Source organism: Papaver somniferum, unplaced genomic scaffold, assembly GCF_003573695.1.
Source record: "Papaver somniferum cultivar HN1 unplaced genomic scaffold, ASM357369v1 unplaced-scaffold_150, whole genome shotgun sequence".
Taxonomy (NCBI): Eukaryota; Viridiplantae; Streptophyta; class Magnoliopsida; order Ranunculales; family Papaveraceae; genus Papaver; species Papaver somniferum.
The window spans coordinates 5,395,491-5,414,975 of NW_020624377.1; the positions used below are offsets into that span (position 1 = coordinate 5,395,491).

Below are 19,485 nucleotides of genomic sequence, written 5' to 3' on the forward strand. Positions count from 1 at the left end.
TACTGTTAATCATACACAACCACTTTAACACTTGCTAGTTTTCGGCCTAAACAAAATTCTCAATCAATGGCTTCTTCTGCATCAACTTCTTTCATTTTGTGTTTCTGTTAGAGTTTTTGTTAGAGTTTTTGGTATAATGCCTTACCCTCTTTTGAGAGATAATGGCCATATATATTATTATGATTTTTGGTCAATTAAGGAGAATATCCTGTGACCGTAAATAAGGTAGAGTATCTTCTATTACACCCCCTTAGTCTGAGCGGGAGAGGTACAAACGCTAAGACTAGAAGAAAATTAATAAACAATTGTCTTGGAAGACCCTTGGTGAAGATATCAGCATATTGATGTTCGGAAGGGATGTGCAAGACACGAATATCACCAATACGAACCCGTTCACGAGCAAAATGAATGTCAATCTCCACATGTTTTGTGCGTTGATGTTGGACCGGATCACCAGACATGTAGACAACACTCACATTGTCACAATACACCAGAGTGGCCCGTTGTAATGGCATATGTAACTCAAGAAGTAAATTCCGTAGCCAGGTCGTTTCAGCCACAGCATTAGCGACATCCCTGTATTCTGCTTCAGCGCTGGAGCGAGACACCGTTGCTTGACGTTTAGAAGACCAAGAGACAAGATTGTCTCCAAGAAAAATGCAGTAACCAGATGTTGATCGGCGTGAGTCAGGACAGCCCGCCCAATCAGCATCAGAATAGGCGGTGAGGCCAGAGATATTCGAAACCGAGAGAGACAAACCATGATCAATAGTTCCCTGAAGGTATCGAATAATGCGCTTAATGGCTTGCATGTGTGACTCCCGAGGGTCATGCATAAATAAACATACCTGCTGAATCACATAAGATATATTCGGTCGAGTGAAAGTGAGGTATTGTAACGCTCCGACCAGACTACGGTATAAGGTAGGATCCGAAAGTGCTGGTCCAGAAGTAGCACTGAGCTTAGAGTGCGTGTCAACCGGAGTTTCTACTGGTTTGCAGTTCGTCATGGATGCACGAGCAATGATGTCCTTTGTGTAGAGTGACTGAGATAAAAAAAACCCTGAGGAAGAACGAGAAGCAGTAATACCCAAAAAATGATGTAACGGGCCAAGATCAGTCATAGAAAATTCCAGTTTCATCAGGTCGATAAAGAGAGATGGATCACAAACACTACCCCGAAAACCACAACCTGTGATGAAAGTCGCAAACCTCTAGAACCACGCCCGAGGCGCCTGTTTGAGACCATAAAGAGAACGGCGAAGACGACAAACATAATCAGGTCGAGCAGGGTCATCAAATCCCGGAGGTTGATGCATATAAACTGTCTCAGACAAGTCCCCATGTAGGAAAGCATTCTTAACGTCCAATTGATGAATCAGCCAAGATCTTGATGTGGCAATGCTGAGAACGGTACGAATGGTGGCAGGCTTAACAACCGGAGTGAAAGTCTCAAAACAATCAACCCCAACCTGTTGAGATTTACCATTGGCAACAAGACGGGCTTTGTATCGCTGCAATGTACCATCTGCATTAAACTTGTGACGAAATAACCACATGGAACGAATAACATGAGATCCAATAGGTCGTGGTACTAGTTCCCAAGTGTTAGTTTTTAACATAGCAATAAACTCATCTAGCATGGCCTTGGTCCAGTTGGGATCCCTAAAAGCATAAAGGTGAGATTTTGGCAAATTGGAGATATGATGTTGTGTCTGAACATTTTGATTCAATCGGTGAATGGGACGGAAGATTCCACGAGATGCACGAGTAACTGGGCGAGAGGAGTTGGATGAAATGCCATGCTGAGCGGAAGATGGAGGCGTGACCGCCTGGATAGTGCATTCAGGCGCTGAAGTGGTGCAGTCAGGCGCTGTTGCAGGTGCTGAAGTGTTGCTGTCAGGAGCTGTGGGAGCTGACTGCTGTTGTGGGGGAATGTGGAGGTGAGGTGCTGTAGTGGAACGACGATGATGAGGTGTGTAGGGCTGTATTGCAGGATACGGAGTATGTGCAGTGGCGGAAGATGGTGGAACGACGTCTCGGCGCTGCTGTGTAGTAGAGGAAGGAACTGACGTAGCGGCGGAAGGTGGATGGACAGTAGGATGAGAAGATGTTGGGTAACAGAAACGAATGGGAAGGAGAGTGAAAGATGGTGTAGAGGGAGAGTCTTGACAGTTTGATGAAGTAGAGACAGTGTTCTTGAATGGAAACACGTTTTCATCAAAGGTCACATGACGAGACAAGATGATTTTGTTAGTGGCTATGTCGAGACATCGATAGCCACGGTGATGAGTTGGAAAACCAAGAAAAACACACTTAGTGGAACGAGGAGAAATCTTATGAGTAGTGGTAGCGGAAAGATTGGGATAGCAAAGGCAACCAAAAGTACGAATATGAGAGTACGTTGGTTGACGTTGGTAGAGAATGGACACCGGAGAATAGAAATTTAGGATTTTGGAAGGAAGAATGTTGCGGAGGTAGACGGCCATGTGGAGGGAGTCGGCCCAATATTTGGGAGGGACAGATGCATGAGACATAAGCGTGCGAGTGATGTCATTGACACGACGAATTATTCGCTCAGCTTTGCCGTTTTGAGAGGAGGTATGAGGGCATGAGAAACGGAAAACTAACCCATTTTTGTGAGCAAAATCATGAAACGATGAGTTGTCGAATTCACGACCCATGTCACACTGAAAATATTTGATTTCACGTTCAAACTGAGTTTTAACGAAGGAACGAAATTCCAAGAACTTGGTATAAACTTGGGATTTTAATTTGAGAGGAAAGATCCATAGATAATTTGTGAAGTCATCTAACAATATAAGATAGTAACTAAAACCAGTCTCAACATGTAATGGTGAGGTCCATAAGTCGCTATGAATGATATCAAAAGGAGCAAAAGTAACAGAATTTGATTCAAAAAATGGCAGACGAACATGTTTACTAACTTGACAAGAATGACAAAGTTTGGTAGACTGATTTTTATTACATTGAATTGAAGAGTTTGCACGTAAATTATCTAAGATAGATTTCCCTGGGTGGCCAAGAAGGCTGTGCCAAATGTCATGAGAGCACACAGCCAGGGATATAGGATGAGACAGAGACGATGTTGAAGGTGATACGGCAGAGGAAGTAATAGGATAAAGCTCCCCGGAACTGTTACATCGAAGGAGAATCTTCCTCGAATTCAAATCCTTCACAGAAAAACCAGACGGATCAAATTCAACAGACACATGATTATCAGTGGTGAATTTACGAACATAAACCAAGTTTTTGATTATGTCTGGAGAAACAAGAGTATCTTTGAGCTTTAGGGTGCGGGACGGAATATCTATGAACTTGGTACCGGAGGCAGTGACTGGAATACTGTGACCATTCCAAACTAAGATGGAATGAATATTACTAGTATTAAAAAAAGTATTCAAAGTACCTGAATCCGCAGTGAGATGCGATGTAGCACCGGTATCCATATAGAAAGCGTCGCCAGGTGAGTATAAACTCATGGAGTTGTACGCTTTGGCAATGTCACTGGGTTGAAGATATTCCGTGGATGGAGTTAGGTATGCCTGTGCACGTCCAACGCCAGAGGTTCGACCGCGTGACTGACCAGTACGGCCACGGCCTTGGAAGGAACCGCGGCTGGAAGGTTGCTGCCAGTGTGTTGCCGGAGGTGTTGTAGGATACGGACAAGGTGGCACTGCCCATTGTGGTGGACAGTGGATGTTGTACGTAGGATGAGGTGCACCGTAGAGCTGGTAAGGGGGCGGAGGTGTTGGCAGCAGGGGCGGTTCGGTGGCTGGAGTAGATGAGCGATGGCCACCACGTCTGGCATGAGCACCACGCTGTGAGCGCTGGTTGTTGCAGTCTGTGGGTGGAGCTGCAGCGGCAAGAGCAGTAGGTGCAGACTGTGATTGCTGTTGGGAGCGTCGAATCTCTTCGGTACGCAGCTGGGATCGAGCGGCATCAAACGTCGGCATTGATTGTTGGATAAAAGAGGCTACCGTGTTGTATTCCTCCGGAAAGCCGTTGACAAGTTGAATCACAAGGCGTTTATCATCCATGGGAAAGTCAAGATCAAGTAATCGATCGGACAGGGATTTGAGCTTATCGCAGTAATCATCAATACTAGTGCAATCAATAAACTTAAGATTGACAAACTTACGTTCAAGAGTCGCAGCGCGGTTACCTTTGTTGTCTTGAAAGAGTTTCTTAAGATGATTCCAAAGCTCTTTAGCAGTTTTGCCAGATTTGAGGACGGTGAGCATTAAATCCTTGGCCATGGTGGAGAACATCCACTGTCGACAGAGAGCGTCGAGTTGGAGCACGGTGTCGGCGTCAACATCTGCAGGGGGTTTGTCTCCATTGATGAGAAAAAGAAGGCGATGAGCCTGAAGATGAAGTTCAAAAAGAAATACCCAAGATGAGTATTCATCCTGTTTGATGTCTAGGATAATAGGGATTAGGGTTTTGATGTTGTTGATAGCAAATGCCGGATGGACTGTCTTTTTATCTCCTGTCATTGTTGATTTTGGTGAAGAAGGTGAAGAAGAAGAAGAAGAAGAAGAGGATCGGCTATTAGGTCGATACCATGTTAGAGTTTTTGGTATAATACCTTACCCTCTTTTGAGAGATAATGGCCATATATATTATTATGATTTTTGGTCGATTAAGGAGAATATCCTGTGACCGTAAATAAGGTAGAGTATCTTCTGTTAGTTTCCTTTTATTTTGTTTGTCTTTTCCATTTTTCTTCAGCTACAGGTAGAAAACTCAATGAGCTAGTCAAAGACCCACCTGCTGTGCCATTACTATACCACAATGGACCAATGGTCCACTTCTTAGCGGTCAAACTTCTGTTAGTCTCAGTATGGCAATTTCAAACCCGCCCAAAGAGCTATAATCTCTAATTTCTTCAATTCATTATATGCCGTACCCAAAACTCAATCTCCTTCGGTTTCTATGTGGTGGAAAAAAGTAGAAAAGTACTACAACCTTCCAAATTCTTCTAAGAAACCCACTCCAGTAGTTCTTAAATTAGGGATATATTGATAATGTACTGTTTCATTAAGATTTTAATCTATTGAAAATTGCAAAACAGTGTGTGCCTACTGTCCTAGCACTGCGTGGCGCTAAGATTTTCGACAGTGATGCAACTGACAGTGGTCTAGTTTATTTCTGCAGTCGTCTACCCGTTTGATTCCAAAGTTTGCAGTTCTTAAAGTCTGATTACAGCTATCCTCATATTTTGGCATCCATGGATCACTTCTCCATTTGTCTCAGAATGAGAAAGACATCTGTTGCATATTCTGCCATGCAGCTGACTTTAACCTTGGAGCACAACCTTGAGGCCTTTATACGGCAACAGAACTGATGAAGTGGACAACTTAAACCAGAATCAGCTGCAGTGTCCGAGAATCCGTCATATATATGGTTGTTTTTGTCTTAAAAAGATATAAAAAGTTTCCTTCCTTATATAGCATTTCTAGAGTTTTAAGTTTTAAGGAGTTTTTTAGGGTTTGTGATAATGCCTATATATAAAAGGCACCGCGGTTATCAACTCCGAAAGACATAACGAGTTGTTGTCACTACAAAACAGAAGGTCTCTTGGGACGGCCAAAAATCGTCCCAAGAGGTATTAGGGACGGTTTATGTACCGTTCCCTGTTCCGCCGTCACTAATACTATTTGGCCATGTTTTTTTTTTGGGACGGACATATTTTAGTCTTGATTTAAATATTTTATGACTATTAGGGACGGTCAGGCCATCACCGTCCCAAACATCCTTCTTTAGGGACGGTTTTTTCAAAACTGGCCGTCCCTACAAGCCTTCTTTTTTGTAGTGTGTCCCTTTTTTTTTCGAGTCAAAAAAAGTGTTCTAGGGTTTTGATAACTTCTCCAAAAATTCAAAGATGCATCCTGTAAATCAAAACCATGTTAATCAATCATACGGTCACAATAATGGCGTAATAAACAACAATATTATTACTGCAAATTATCAAATTATGGATGAAGAAGAACTAGAAGATGATCCTTTTAGTTCTGCCGCTTATGCCGATGATAATGATCGACTCACTATATCTTATCGAGGAAAGGCCTGGGTTTTTGATTCTGTTTCACCTGACAATGTACGAGCTGTGAGGTCGTTATTAGGTGGATATGAAGTGCCTAGTTTTGGATTGACTACTGCTCCTCTAAGTGTTGATCAGACTCAAAAGGGCGGTGATAGTGATCATCTTCCAGGACGTTTCAACCAGCAAGAGAGGGCCGTTGCCTTGAACAGATATCGCGAGAAAAGGAATCATCGTTGCTTTGACAAGAATAAAATTCGATATTCAGTTCGCAAAGAAGTTGCCGAAAGGATGCAGCGTAAAAAGGGTCAGTTTGCATCCTCGAAGCCCACTCCAACAGAATCTGCATTCGGGTCTTCTTCAAATGCTCTGGTACCATTTGAACAACTAGAAACTATGTGCACACACTGCGGTACCGGTTCAAACAACACTCCGATGATGCGTGGTGGACCTCAGGGACCGAGGTCTCTATGCAATGCGTGTGGGCTTAGGTGGAAAAGCAAGGGAACTTTGACAGATCTTCCAAGAACTGTAACTGCAGCCATGAACAAATCTGCGAGCCAAGATGAGGCTAAAGTTGATGGTGATGGCGGAGGTGGTGAAATGGGATGCACTAGTCAGGCACTTGACATTGTTCCTTCCCCACAAACACCACATGAGGAATACAACTTTGCATGCTTATTGACGGACAAAAAGACGGAAGATGGATGGATGTGCAGCCGAACAAATGGATAGAAGATGGTAATTGATTATCTTTTTCATGTTGATTTTATATACTTATTTCTATGTACAGTTAATTTTCAGTTCCTGATTCTAGAAACCCTTTTACATCTATATATCATCGTTATGCTAGGCGAAAAAAATCTTCCAATCACAACCTATAGTTTTTTATTTTGATTGATAAGGATTTTGGTGTTGACAAGTTTCGAGCTCAGACCATTATCATCTGTACCCATTAACAACTATGCTACTGCTAGTGGCATTGACAAAGCTTAAAATTATAACTATGACCCGCATAGCAATCTCAGTTAAAATTTATTTTCCCTTATTGTGATTAGGCTACGGCGACGAGTGCAAGACGCTTAAATAGGTTATAATAGAATGATTTTTTAGGGATCATGATTTTTTTGAGGGGACCATGGTTTTATTAGGCCACCTTCCCTATAGTGATAAGGGGTTTCCTAAAATGTTGAAATCACTAACCTACCCTTAATCTAATTTAATTTAAAACCAACCTAATAACCACCTATATATATATAACCACCACCTCCTCCCACCACCACCGCCCACCACCGCCGATTACTACCACCACCACCTCCGATTATCACTACCGCCAACCACCGATTACCACCACCACCACCGTCCACCACCGCCGATTACCACCACCACCACCTCCGATTATCACCACCACCAACCACCGATTACCACCACCACCTCCTCCCACCACCACCACCACCGCCTATTTAAGAAATGTAACAACATCAATGCAATCACAATTAAGTTCGGTTACATGATAATTTTATCGAGTATAAAAGACGCCAGCCGCAGCCTGATTCTGCCATGGGACCACTCCGGAGGAATTTTCCAACAAACACTTCACTTTAATTTGATTTTGATTGCTTAATCGAATAGAAATCATCAAAATAGGGTTTTAATAGGAGTTACAGAGCCATGTTCGGTTAGGCCGATTTTCCAAAAAAACCCTAGTTTACTAACCGAACTTCTTGAAAATGAAGAACACGAAGAACAGTTCGGTTCTATTGGATTTAAAACTAAGTCATCGAACTCTCTGTTCGGTTGTTTCGCAAAAAATTTTAAAACTACAAAGTAACCGAATTCCACCCTTTGAACCGAAAAAAAAAAACAAATCCAGTCTAACCGAACTGTGTTGTTGTGGCCACTATGTTGAGTTCCAAAATAACCGAACTTAGCCAATAGAGTTCGGTTTTTTCGCAAAAAAATTTAAAACTACAAAGTAACCGAACTTAGCCAATAGACGCTGGAACTTCACATTTTTTTTGTTTGTTAAGTTTGGTAACTTCACAATTTTATCGCAGAAACCGAACTCAAAGTTCGGTTGGTTAGCTGTTAGGTTCAAGTTTGCGAAAGAACCGAACTTTGTAAACTTATATACTCTTATATTACGTAGAGTTCGGTTAGATCAAAAGTGCATGCAGTTTGCATACCAGTCGAACTTTGTACACCAAAGTTCGGTTAGTTGAGAACCAACCGAACATAACGCTGTAACTCCTAGAAATTCTCTTATTAGAGAGTTCGGTAACCTGCGTGTTTGGAACAAGTAACCGAACTACACTTTCATATGAGTTCGGTTACTTTTTCATCTCACGGGGCAACCGAACTACAACTTCAGATGAGTTCGGTTACTTATTCTTCATATAAAGTAACCGAACTACGGCTTCAGATGAGTTCGGTTACTTGTTCTTCATATAAATTAACTGAATTGTTCAAAATCCAGTTCAAATCCGGATCATTTTTAAGATTAACAAATATTCTAGGAGAGGATGGAGATGAAGAATCAGATAAGTTTCATCATTTGAATACTCAAACTTAGTGAATTGGAAAAAAAATCTATTTTTCATGTTTTTCTCCTTCATCTTCTCTAACTCTACTCTCTCAATAATTCTACTCAACTAATAATAAACCCATCTTTTAATTTAATCTCACTAATTGTTTTTAACTAAATCATTCACTAATCATAACCTAAAATTAATTAAGAGGATAGATTAGATATTAAATAAATAACTAGATATGGGGTGACCTAGAATTACTTCTAATGTCTTTACCCAAAATAAAACCATGGTCCCTAAAAAAACCATGATCCCAAAAAATCATTCTTATAATATCCTTAGTGAGGGGTAGATTTTTCTAGTAGAGACCCACAGCACCAATAGATGCAGGAGCCCATCCATCCTTGGGGTGAATACACACAATGTCTGCATAAGAAAGACTACCTTTTGCTTTTAGTCGCTCATAGGCTTTCTGCGAGAGAGATCTCTTCTAAAGATTATAATTTCTGGACTCTGAATTTGCCTGATCCTCGCACTACAAAACAGAAGGTTCCTTGGAACGGTTAAAAAGCGTCCCAAGAGGCCCAAATCCGTCCCAAGAAGATATTAGTGACGTTTTTCTGACCGTCCCCTGTTACACCGTCACTAATACTATTTGGTCGTCAATTCTTTTAGGGACGGTCATATTATTGCCTTAATTTAAAAAATTGATCATTAATAGGGACGAGTACTCCATGAGCGTCCCAAATAACCCTCTTTAGAGACGGTTTTGAAAAACCAGCCTGTCCCTAGAAGCTACTTATTTTGTAGTGTCGATACCAATCACATTGGACGTCCCTTGAGTTGTGGTTTCATTATCTTCATTTTGTTGCTCCATTATAGTTTCTTCAACAATCAATTATCCTCTCAGGCCCACAAGGATGAATATAACATCTTTGAAATTTAGCCCATTAAAAGAGAAGATTTAGTCCCATAACACTTAAAACTAAAATTTATCCTTCATATTTAGATCTCAAGATTAGCAAAATGAACGTAAAGCTCGGTCGCACGAGCTTGTAACCAAAATGGGGATAACAAGGTGGTTGAACACTGGTCGGGTTTCACTCGGTAGGTCTGGTGTGCACAATATGATGACTCGGCCGCTCCAAGTTGGGAATTGGTCCCATTGTAGCCTGGGCTATGTGATCACTATAGCGGAGGGTTGGGAATTGGTCCCATTGTAGCCTGGGCTATGTGATCACTATAGCGGAGGGCACATCGTCCCTCTCTCGACAGTGAAAGGATAACGAGTTGATGTGTCCCAGTTCCAACTCAGCCTGGTTGACTCGGGTCAACTGAACAACCACTTTTTCTTTTTTCTAAGGCGGCAGGGGACTAAATACAGGCGTGTATATTGATCTCATTTCATAATGAAAATGAAATCATATCCTTGATCTGATTTCTTATACATACCTATGTATACCTTCTTGATAAAATTCTAAATTTAAATTTACATCCAATATTGATGCTCTAAGAAGAAAGGAAATCAATTTCCTTTCGTATCCGCATATGAAATTTAGGATTTAAAAATTTACACTATTAAGGGGTTTATGAGCCAAAAGATTTAATTTCTATGGCATGTAACTCCTTAAAAAGGAATATATAAACAAGGACTAGTCATTCGATTTATTTTATTTTATTTTGCACCATTGTTGTATACTCAGGAAAGAGATGACAACCGCAGTTAGTATAATGTCCATTGATTCATGCTTGCGCATGTCCACTCAAAACCATTATTGAGTTGCGTGCGTGGTTTCCTTTTGCCAGTTGACACCCCTTGCATATTTTAATAAGACTAGATTAGCCGCCTATGACTAAGAATATCTTTAAATATCTCACGTGAGAATCCTTAGTGAAAGATGGTTTAATGGGGTTGTGACTTGAACGTGCATTCCGTTCAGTAAAGAAAGAATGTTCTCCTTCTCTATCAACTTGGCATCCATGCAGCTGGAGCTCTACTCCATATGAGCTGACTATTTGAATTGTCGGCCACAATTACACGCCGGCAACTTCATTAATCCAGTTGGCAATTACCCTAGATAATCCCTTGCGACACTCCAAACCACCTGCCTCGTAATGACTCGTTACCAACTTGGTTCATTGTATACAAAAATGATAAGGATGGGATATAATATCAATGGAAGTCACAGTGTCACACCATGGGCTCTTTCCTAACAGCTACCTCTAAATCTCAAAGCCTATCCATCTCTCTTTGCATCCTATATAAACACAATTTGATCTCATCCACTATTCACACCATTCATCTTGTTAATCAAAGACAACACTTCAAAACAACTACTAGTTTCTGATTAAACAAAAACACTTTTAATCAATGGCTTCTTCTTCTACGTCTACTTCTTTCGTTTTGTGTTTCCTTTTATTTGTTTGTCTCTTCCATTTCTCTTCAGCTACAGGTAGAAAACTCAATGAGTTAGTCCAAGATAAACCAGCTATGCCACTACAATACCACAATGGTCCACTTCTTAGTGGTCAGACTTCTGTTAATCTCATCTGGTATGGCAACTTCAAGCCAGCCCAAAGAGCTATAATCTCCGATTTCTTTAGTTCCTTATATGCCACACCCAAAAATCAATCCCCTTCGGTTTCTATGTGGTTGAAAAAAGTTGAAAAGTACTGCAATCTTCCAAATTCTCCGAGGAAACCTAATATAATGGATATTATCCTGTTTACCTTATTTAAAATAAGGAGAATTATTTCCGATTTAACTCTTGTAATATTTAGAATAAGGAGAATTATCTCCGACTTAATTCTGGTATTCTCCAGAAATATTTATTGATTTGATATAAATATGTTTCCGAGAGAACATTATTCTCTAAGGAAAATTATCCCCAATCCAAAATGGTATCAGTCCCCTACGATCTTATTTTATCTAAACCATTAAAATCAATGGCGACGGAACCACTGAAGCTCACAGATATTGCTGAGGCATATAGTTCTATGCATCTACAGCAACCCGATGATGCTTTCTATATGGATACTGGTGCTACCTCGCATCTCACTGCTGATTCAGGTACTTTACATAACGTTTCAAATTCTAGTACTGTAAGGTCTATCTTAGTTGGCAATGGCAATAGCATTCCAGTTACTTCTAGTGGTACAAAGCTCATAAACCTTCCTTCTCGCACCCTTCAACTCAATAATACTCTTGTTGTTCTCGATATTATCAAAAACTTAGTTTTCGTTCGTAAGTTCACCACTGATAATCGTGTGTCTGTTGAGTTTGATCCATCTAGTTTTTCTGTGAAAGATTTGAGTTCGAGGAGGATTATCCTTCGGTGCAATAGTTCTGGGGAGCTCTACCCTATCACTACCTCTGCCTTACCAGCTCAAAAATCATCCCACTCTTCCCCTATATCTCTTGTTGTTTGTTCGCCGGATATTTGGCATAGTCATCTTGGTCATCCCGGCAAGGCTGTTTTAGATGTTCTTCGTACCAATAATTTTATTCATTGTAATAAGAATCAACATTCTAAACTTTGTCATTCATGTCAAGTTAGTAAACATGTTCGATTACCTTTTTATGAATCAAATTCCAATACTTTTGCTCCATTTGATATCATTCACAGTGATTTATGGACCTCTCCATTACATGTTGATACCGGTTTTCGCTATTATCTTATCTTACTGGAATATTTCACCAACTATCTTCGGGTTTATCCTTTAAAATTTAAATCCCAAGTCTATGACAAGTTTTTGGTATTTCGTTCTCTTATTCAAACCCAATTTGAACGTCAAATTAAAAAAATTCAATGCCATGGGACGTGAATTTGAAAACTCTTCTTTTCACAATTTTTCTCGTAAAAATGGTCTAGTTTTCTCTTCTCTTGCCCCCAAACTTCCTCTCAAAATGGCAAGGCCGAAAGCATGATACGTCGTGTCAATGATATCACCCGCAGCCTTATGTCCCATGATTCCGTTCCACCAAAATTTTGGGTCTATTCTCTACTTATGGATGTTTATCTTCATAATATTCTTCCCACAAAAATCCTAAATTTTTCCTCTCCCGTGTCTATTCTCTATCAACGCCAACCAACATATGACCATCTTCGTACTTTTGGTTGTCTTTGCTACCCTAATCTCTCCTCCACAACTCCTCACAAACTTTCCCCCCACTCCACTAAATGTGTCTTCCTTGGTTTTCCTCCCAACCACCGTGGATACCGCTTCCTTGATCTTGCCACAAACAAGATTATTATTTCTCGTCATGTAACCTTTAAAGAAAATGTCTTCCCCTTCAAAAATCTCCCTACAAATGCTCCTTCTAATATCGAGTCTCCCCCTTGTCTTATTCATCCATCTTATGATCTCTCATACCATTCTTATCAGACTGCCCCTATTGTCACCCAACCAAGTGTCACCTTCCCTGGCATATATACTCCTCATCGTCGGTCTGACCCAACTCCTACTGCTACTCGGAGTCTCCAGTCTCACCTTCCCTCCACGTCAGTCCAGCAATCTCCCCCACGTCAGTCCAACAACCTTCCCTCCACGTCAGTCAAACAATCTTCAACTCCCCGTTCCAACACGTCTTCTCTGCGTCAATCCCAGATATCCTCATCAGTCCGAACTCATCTTCCATGTCGGTACAGCTTCCCTCCTGCTTTCACTCCTATGCGTCTGTCCAGCTTCCCCACTACTGTTCTCCCTCCACCCAACTCCCCAGGTCTGACGCCTGTTCATCACTGCCCTGTTTCAACAGGTGCAGAACCTACCCCATCCACTTCAGTCCATCCTACCTCACTAGTAGAAAAGTGACATTTAGTAACAGTTCAAACTTTTATAAAGTAACAGTTCGTAAAATGCCTGTTACTAAATGTTAGATAGTTAAATAACAGTAACACTTTTCGTAAGAAGTGTTACATAATGTTATCCAGGTTGTATATTGTAACTGTTTTTATAGTAAGTGTTACTATATACCCATGTTACTATAACATATTCCGTATGTCGACATTACCATTACAGTTCTTTAAACCAACTGTTATTATATATCTATGTTACCATAACATATTTAATATGTCACCGTAGTTGGCATTATCGTAACGTTTTTTAAACTAAATGTTACTATATATTTATGTTACTGCAACATGTTTAATATGTTACCATAGTTGACATTATCGTGATATTTTTGTAAATTATTTATTTGTATAACTAGTTTTTGGGTATTCGGTTCAAAAAAATAACTACTTATGGACTGACATTAATTTAACATCTTGATTTAGTTCTAAGCACGAGAGCTAGCCATGGCTCGTACTGATGGTTACCTAAGGTTTCAGAAAAAATCGAATATAATACAAAATAATAAACAAGTTGTAAAAATATGTAGGAATATTAAAAATATAAATTGTGTTGTAGTTGCGTGGTGTGACGACGAAGGTGGTGGAGGTATAGTTTACTGTCTAATGAGAGTAAATATTTTATTTGGATAACATTAAACAAAAGGAAAACATGGAAGAGTGGTTCAAGAGTTATAATTAATGCAATAGGTCTCAAGGTCGAATCTTGTGAAGTGTACTTTTATAGAAATTATATTTCATGTCCAAGAAGACCAACTCATGGTAGTGGACGCGGCGGACATGGTGGTGACGGTTGTGGAGATGCTAGTGTTGATGGTTGTGGCAGTGCTGGTGGTGGAGGTAGTGGTGGCGCTAGTGGTGGAGGTGATGGTAGTCAGTAAAAACTTTCAGTTTTTCTGACAGTTTCAATAAAAACTGTTACGGTTACTCAAACAATAGAAACAGTTTGTTCCCAATCATGTTACAATAAACTGCTAACGGTAACGGTTTTATGTAAAATAGTTACAATAGAAATTATTCAGTAACATATATTTTTATAAAGTGTTACTGAAAACTACCAACAATAATAGTTTTAGAATTTATGAGTCATTTTTCAATAGCCTTTCCGTAACAGGTTTTATAAACTTTCCGTAACAGGGGATTTAGTAACACCGCAGAAAAAACTAAAACTGTTACGGAAATAATACAGTAACAGTTTTTTTCTGTTACAGATCATCATTTTTCTACTAGTGCCTGCTCACCACCTTCCCCTCCACCCACTACTACCCCTACACCCACTACACAATCTCTACCCTCTCCACTTGCTCATTCACGACCTGTGACTCGAGCTTCCCGCGGTATTTATAAACCAGTCCACCGGCTTAATCTTCATGTCCAAACTTTACAACATGTGTCCCCAATTCCTCGCTCTCACCTATATGCTCTTAAGGATATAAATTGGAATGCCGCCATGAAAGATGAGTATAATGTTATGTTGAAAACTAATACGTGGGAACTTGTACCACGACCATGTAATGCTCATGTTATTCGTTCCATGTGGCTAAATATAATGTCGATGGTTCTCTACAGCGACACAAGGCACGTCTTGTTACTAATGGTAAATCTCAGCAGGTTGGGGTTGATTGTTTTGAAACGTTTAGTCCGGTTGTCAAACCTGCTACTATTCGTACTATTATTACCATTGCTACTTCGCGTTCTTGGACAATTCACCAACTAAATGTTAAGAATGCTTTTCTCCATGGTGACCATTTCTTCAACCCGCGCCCGTGACGGGTAAAGTTTGCGGGTTTACGAGTTAACCCGGCTTGTTTAATTAGTGTTGAAATTAAAACTTAATTAAGTTAATTTGTGTCCTGTTTAAGCGTTGACCATCTTCAAATCTCTTATCAACACAAAAACCAAACACAGATGCATTTAATTTCAACATAAAAATCAAAGACAGATCCATTCAACACAAATCAAAACTCATCTTTTCTGTTCACTTTCTGAAACTCCATCTTCTTCTTGGATGATTAAATCCTTCTTCCCCCCCCCCCCCCCTTCTCGATTAGCGGGCAACAATCCACCATTACTCACCAACGTCATTGTCATATGTTTTGGAAACTGAAATTGGGGTTTTGGTCTCTGCAATTGATTGAACAAGTAATCAGAGATGATAGAGGACGAACTTTTTTGTCCATCTTGCAAATATACTGCAAGTCTGCAAACAAGAGAGAAAGAAACAAGGCTAGTGTAAATCTGCTTTTACAGTGACAAAACATGGATTCAAAAAAACTCCGGGTTAATTAAATCAAAGCGTACAACAAACGGGACAAATATGCTTGATAGTGGAGGAAGTATACACTTCTCAATTAACAAATCCAACACAGTTAACTTGCGGAGACATTGTGTACTACTAGTACATTCATATCCTCATTCAACAACATCAATTTTATGTAACCAAACCAAACAACTAAAATGAAAATCAAATCATACACAACCTAAAGTTTCTCAGCATTACCATAAAACACAGGATTTTCAGTGAAACAAAGCACTACTAGTTATTAAATTCATATCCATATTCAACCACATCAATTTAAAGCTATCAAAAAAATAAAACAAATGCAAACCAACACAACCAAAGGTTACTCAACAATCTCACAATACCGATATTTTATACCTCTCACATTCAATCTCAATTTATAGATAGATAGGCATACACTTCACTTGTCAGTTCTACAATTAGCATCCCTACATAGTTCATTCATTCATTCATGTATGCTACACAATCTAAGATTTCTCAACATTCTAGCGAAACCTGATTTTACAGCTCAAATTTCTTCTCATTATAGAGACAACCAAGCAAGCAATTACACTTATCAGTACTACACTATGTTGTCACTAAAATCAAATAAACAACACAAAAATCACTCGCCAACTAAATCAAAATAACAGCAAAACTAGACTAATAAGTACCAGATTATAGATAATCCATTCATGTTTTACTGCATAACCATCACTTCAGCAAGGAAATCAAAATTTCAAGAAAACACAAAAAAAATCTTACCTAAACGGCCAAACCCTCACCCTAGATATTTCAACAAAACTTGATGCCTCAACCTTACTATCCATTAATCCTTGAGCATTACCACTAGGTTTCCTCAATCCATAACCACTAGACTAGATACTACTTGTTTCGTAATTGGTCCATCCAGTAACTAAAAAATACAAAAATTATAAATTGGGTCTCTTTGAAAATCAATTATAATGATAGAAATCCAATCTTTTCCGAATTTACTTACCCCTTGATGTACACCCTGAGAAGCCATGCATAAGCTTAGACCCATTTGTGATTTCAATTTCATGGTGTCCTCCAAAGCTTTCCCTGTTCAAAATCCATGGACGAATTTATTATTAGATAAAGATATTTAAACTTGCAGAGGAAAAGAGAGAGGAAAGAAGGTGATACCTGCCGATTCAACATAAATTCAATTAGTAATCAAAACCTTGTAATCCCATAATTCAAACCCCTAATAGTGAACCTTACTTTCTTCTCAGATTCACTTTATTATCATCTGATTCCATCTCTATCTCTGTTTTTGAACAAATTGATTCAGGTGAAGAAATAAAAATAAAGATTGAAAAGGGAAAGGAAAAGAGCAGATTCAGTAGAAGAATTGAAGAAAGTACCTAATACCTATTCATATAAAGGAGAACAATCGCGAGAGGGATATCAACTTGCAGTATGAGAAAAATGGAGAGCAATCGACGAGAGGGAAACTTCAGGGCCTTCAGGCGATGGCCGCTGAAAACGGAGAAAGAAAAGAAGATAAGTTAAACTAGCGTTTTTTAGTTTTATACCTAGGAGACACGTATGGATGGGAGGGACACGCGTCATAACTTAATAATTGCGGGTTTACGGGTTGTACCCGCGGTTTCACGGGCCGGGACGGGTTAACCCGTTTACTCACAAGCCGACATTTCTCCAACCCTAACCCGGCTTGTTTAGACACCAGCCGAGCCGGGTGCGGGTTTTTTACGGGCCGGGCCGGGAAAACCCGCGGGTTTTGGCTTGTTTGCCAGCTCTAACACTTTGTACGTGAACGCGTTCGTATTGGTAACATTCAAGTTCTACACGTCCCCTCTGAAAACCAGTATGCTGACATCTTCACCAAGGGACTACCTCGTCAGCTATTTGTTCGTTTTCGGTCTAGTCTTAGCGTTTGCTCCTCTCCCGCTCAGACTAAGGGGGTGTAATAGAATGGATATTATCCTGTTTACCTTATTTAGAATAAGGAGAATTATCTCCGAGTTAACTCTTGTAATATTTAGAATAAAGAGAATTATCTCCGACTTAACTCTGGTATTCTCCAGAGATATTTATTGATTTGATATAAATATGTTTCCGAGAGAACATTATTCTCTAATGGAAATTATCCCCAATCCAAGAAAACCCATTTCATTGGTTTTGAAATTCGGGAGACAAATCTTCGATGAGAAATACTCAATGGGAAAATCTCTTAGCAACAAGAAAATTGTTAGATTAGCATCAAGAGGTGAACAGAGTAATGCAATTAATGTTGTGTTAACTTCAGCTGATGTTACTGTTGATGGGTTCTGTTCAAGTAGATGCGGTACTCATGGATCTTCATATTCTGCTTCAAAGAAATCCAAATTTGCTTACATTTGGGTAGTCAACTCTGAGATTCAATGTCCTGGGCAATGCGCTTGGCCTTTCCACCAGCCGATTTATGGACCTCAGGGTTCGCCATTAGTTGCACCCAACAATGATGTTGGAATTGATGGAATGGTTATAAATTTGGCTAGTTTATTAGCTGGTACTGCGACAGATCCTTTCGGAAATGGGTATTTCCAAGGACCAGATGGAGGCTCGTCAGAAGTCGCTTCGGCTTGTACTGGGATACACTGCAAAGGAGCTTACCCTGGTTAAGCAGGAAATTTGCTGGTTGATTCAAGTACGCGTGCAAGTTATAACGCGAATGGAGCTAAAGGAAGAAAGTACTTGTTGCCTGCATTATTCGATCACTCTACTTCCACTTGTTCTACTCTAGTGTAAAACAAAAGGTGGTATGAAGTATGTCTTGAAAGTAATTTCATACAACCTTGAGAACAGAGCAGAACAAGGGATGTAAATCTGATAGAGCGTGGTAGCTTGTATATATATAAAAAATGTACTTCATTCTATTTGAATATATGTGAAATTTGCGAAATCGCGTTGTTGGGATTATTTTGGCACAAGGCGCATGCGCCAAAAAAACAAAGTATCTGTGCCGGTGGTTCATGCCGTCCTTTACCCCATTTGATTCCTAAACCAAAAAAATTTAAACTCTTTTATGTGCAACTTCAGCACACTGTCATGTAGTCTATACCAGTCTACAGCTATGAGCCCAAGACACTTATTTTGCATTTGTTTATGAGAATCATATTCTGCCATATGACCCATATATACATAACTTATATCTCTTGCCAAATTCTACGAAACAGATGCACAAGTGTAGTCTTCATATATACCGCGACAAGTTTGCAGAATGAGTATCTCACTATCAGAATAAGGAAGAATATCTCGCACACAAATTAAACAGACATCGATCCGTTGTAGTCTAGGTGGTCAGGATACTCGGCTCTCACCCGAGAGACCCCGATTCAAGTCCCGGCAACGGAATTCCTTTTTTCTTTTTCTTTTTTGCCGATGGTTCAAGATAGAATACAAGCAAGGAGAGTTAATTATTTTTTTTCTTTTGTTGTCGATGGTTCAAGATAGAATACAAGCAAAGAGAGTTAATTATTTTTTGGTGGTAGTGCCATCAGTAGGTACATGAGCCATTCATCCTTGGGAGAGAGGATCATGGATTTTTTTTTGGGACCATGGTCTTATTAGGCCAACCTCCCTATACTTATAAGGGGTGTTCCAAAATTAGGTAAATACCCATTTATCCTTTACTTTAATTTAAATTAAAACTAACTTAATAACTATATAAATCTAATCATATACATCTAATTTAAATGAATTTATTAATCAAAATCAAATCAAAATCAA

The 19,485-nt window shown here is 39.6% G+C and overlaps 1 protein-coding gene, 1 non-coding gene and 1 pseudogene across 2 annotated transcripts; all 3 read left to right on the forward strand.

The window, feature by feature from the left end:
• Nucleotides 1-6,001: 6,001 nt before the first annotated feature.
• Nucleotides 6,002-6,802, forward strand: LOC113336065 (GATA transcription factor 24-like). The gene has a single exon (XM_026582056.1). The coding sequence runs from the start codon at nt 6,002-6,004 to the stop codon at nt 6,800-6,802; it is 801 nt and encodes a 266-aa protein (XP_026437841.1).
• A 4,102-nt stretch (nt 6,803-10,904) lies between these two features.
• LOC113335925 lies at nt 10,905-18,545 on the forward strand (annotated as a pseudogene).
• Nucleotides 18,546-19,037: 492 nt separating this feature from the next.
• On the forward strand, nt 19,038-19,110 carry TRNAE-CUC. Its single transcript has one exon. It is a non-coding gene; the product is annotated as a tRNA-Glu (tRNA).
• Nucleotides 19,111-19,485: the final 375 nt, after the last annotated feature.